The sequence below is a fragment of the Pundamilia nyererei genome, unplaced genomic scaffold, assembly GCF_000239375.1.
Source record: "Pundamilia nyererei isolate P.nyererei 1_Seehausen unplaced genomic scaffold, PunNye1.0 scaffold00169, whole genome shotgun sequence".
Classification (NCBI taxonomy): domain Eukaryota; kingdom Metazoa; phylum Chordata; class Actinopteri; order Cichliformes; family Cichlidae; genus Pundamilia; species Pundamilia nyererei.
In genome coordinates, this window is record NW_005187570.1 from 1,159,489 (window position 1) to 1,160,847 (window position 1,359).

The following is a 1,359-nucleotide window of genomic DNA, read 5'->3' on the forward strand; positions in this document are numbered from 1 at the left end:
CATTTGCCTAATAATTCTGCACTCCCTGTAGAACCAGGCTGAATAAAAACAACACACATTCATCAAGAATCTAATGTGGAAGCGCATCATACACCATCACTGTCATTAGGTGGGGACAATGCAAAGCAAACATAGTTTATGTTTTACCTGATAGGTGCAATGTTGCTGTTGAGGGGTTGCTGCTGCTCCTGCTTCTGATAGTGCTGGAGGGCACGGCTGTGTTGATCTGAGACTGTAGACATTAAAGAGTCCATAGGAGAGATTGTAGCTGATTAAACAAGTGTTATGAGATAATAAAATGCACAGATTGGTGATAGCACTTGGAACCGTAGGGCAACAGATAAAAAAAAACTGTAGGAAATAAAGCAGGCTCTGCCTACGACTCTGTCAAGTGAAGGCTGTGTGCAGGCAGGCTAGGAGAAATGATGGACTCGAAACAAACAATTATTACTAAATGAGAAAAACAGGAGGATGGATGGATCACACAGCACGGGATGATGAAGATCACGACACAGACAAGGGAAGACACAGGACTTAAATATACAGAGGACGCAATCAGGGAAAGGGAAACAGCAGAGAAACACAGCTGGGACAAATCAGGGCTAACGAGACAAAGGAAGCAAAACTAGACACATTAACATAAGACATGGACCTTCAAAGTAAAACAGGGAACACAGACTGAACTCACAGACACAGACTCACAAGCAGACACTTCAACAGAGTGAGCAGAGACGTGAGACGAGGGCAGACCGACTGGACACAGAACAGAGGGAGTATGGGATTAAACTTAGGAACTACAAAATCACACACAGAAGAACTGGGGAAAAGAGAAATGCAAAATGCAAAACAGAAACCAAAACCTTCACAGTAATAAACCAAAATAAGAACTGAAAACACTGGGTCAATGACCCAGGTACCCTAATAGACTCACTGTGGTAGAACTTGACTTAAGCGGTCAAAGAAGTGCAGGAGACTGATGCTGTCCAGTGTAGCAAGTGATTTATTCACCATTTTGAAAAGGTAGTTTACAAGCAATTAATGTCCTTCCTAGAAGAACAGGGTATTTTAGAAGTTTTCCAATCTGGTTTTAAAGCTTTACATAGTACCGAATCTGCCCTTTTAAGAGTTTTTAATGATGTGTTTTTGGCAAATGACTCAGGTGACTGTGTTATCATTGTGCTGTTAGATTTAACTGCTGCTTTTGATACAGTGGATCATAATATTTTAATTTCCCGTTTAGAGCAGTTGGTGGGTATGCGGAGTACCGCACTGCAGTGGCTCAGATCCTATTTGGCAGAGCGAACTTTCTCTGTGAAACTAGGGGAGTTTGTATCCTCTGCTGCTTCTCTTCAATGTGGG

The 1,359-nt window shown here is 42.1% G+C and overlaps 1 protein-coding gene across 1 annotated transcript in view; it reads left to right on the forward strand.

Annotated features, from left to right (window-relative positions):
- arhgef10lb (Rho guanine nucleotide exchange factor (GEF) 10-like b) overlaps positions 1-1,359 on the forward strand; it is a 41,822-nt gene that overhangs the window by 24,941 nt on the left and 15,522 nt on the right. The window contains exon 15 of the mRNA XM_013914050.1: positions 1,241-1,329. Coding sequence (XP_013769504.1) covers positions 1,241-1,329 — 89 coding nt within the window. The remainder of the gene's footprint in view (positions 1-1,240; positions 1,330-1,359) is intronic.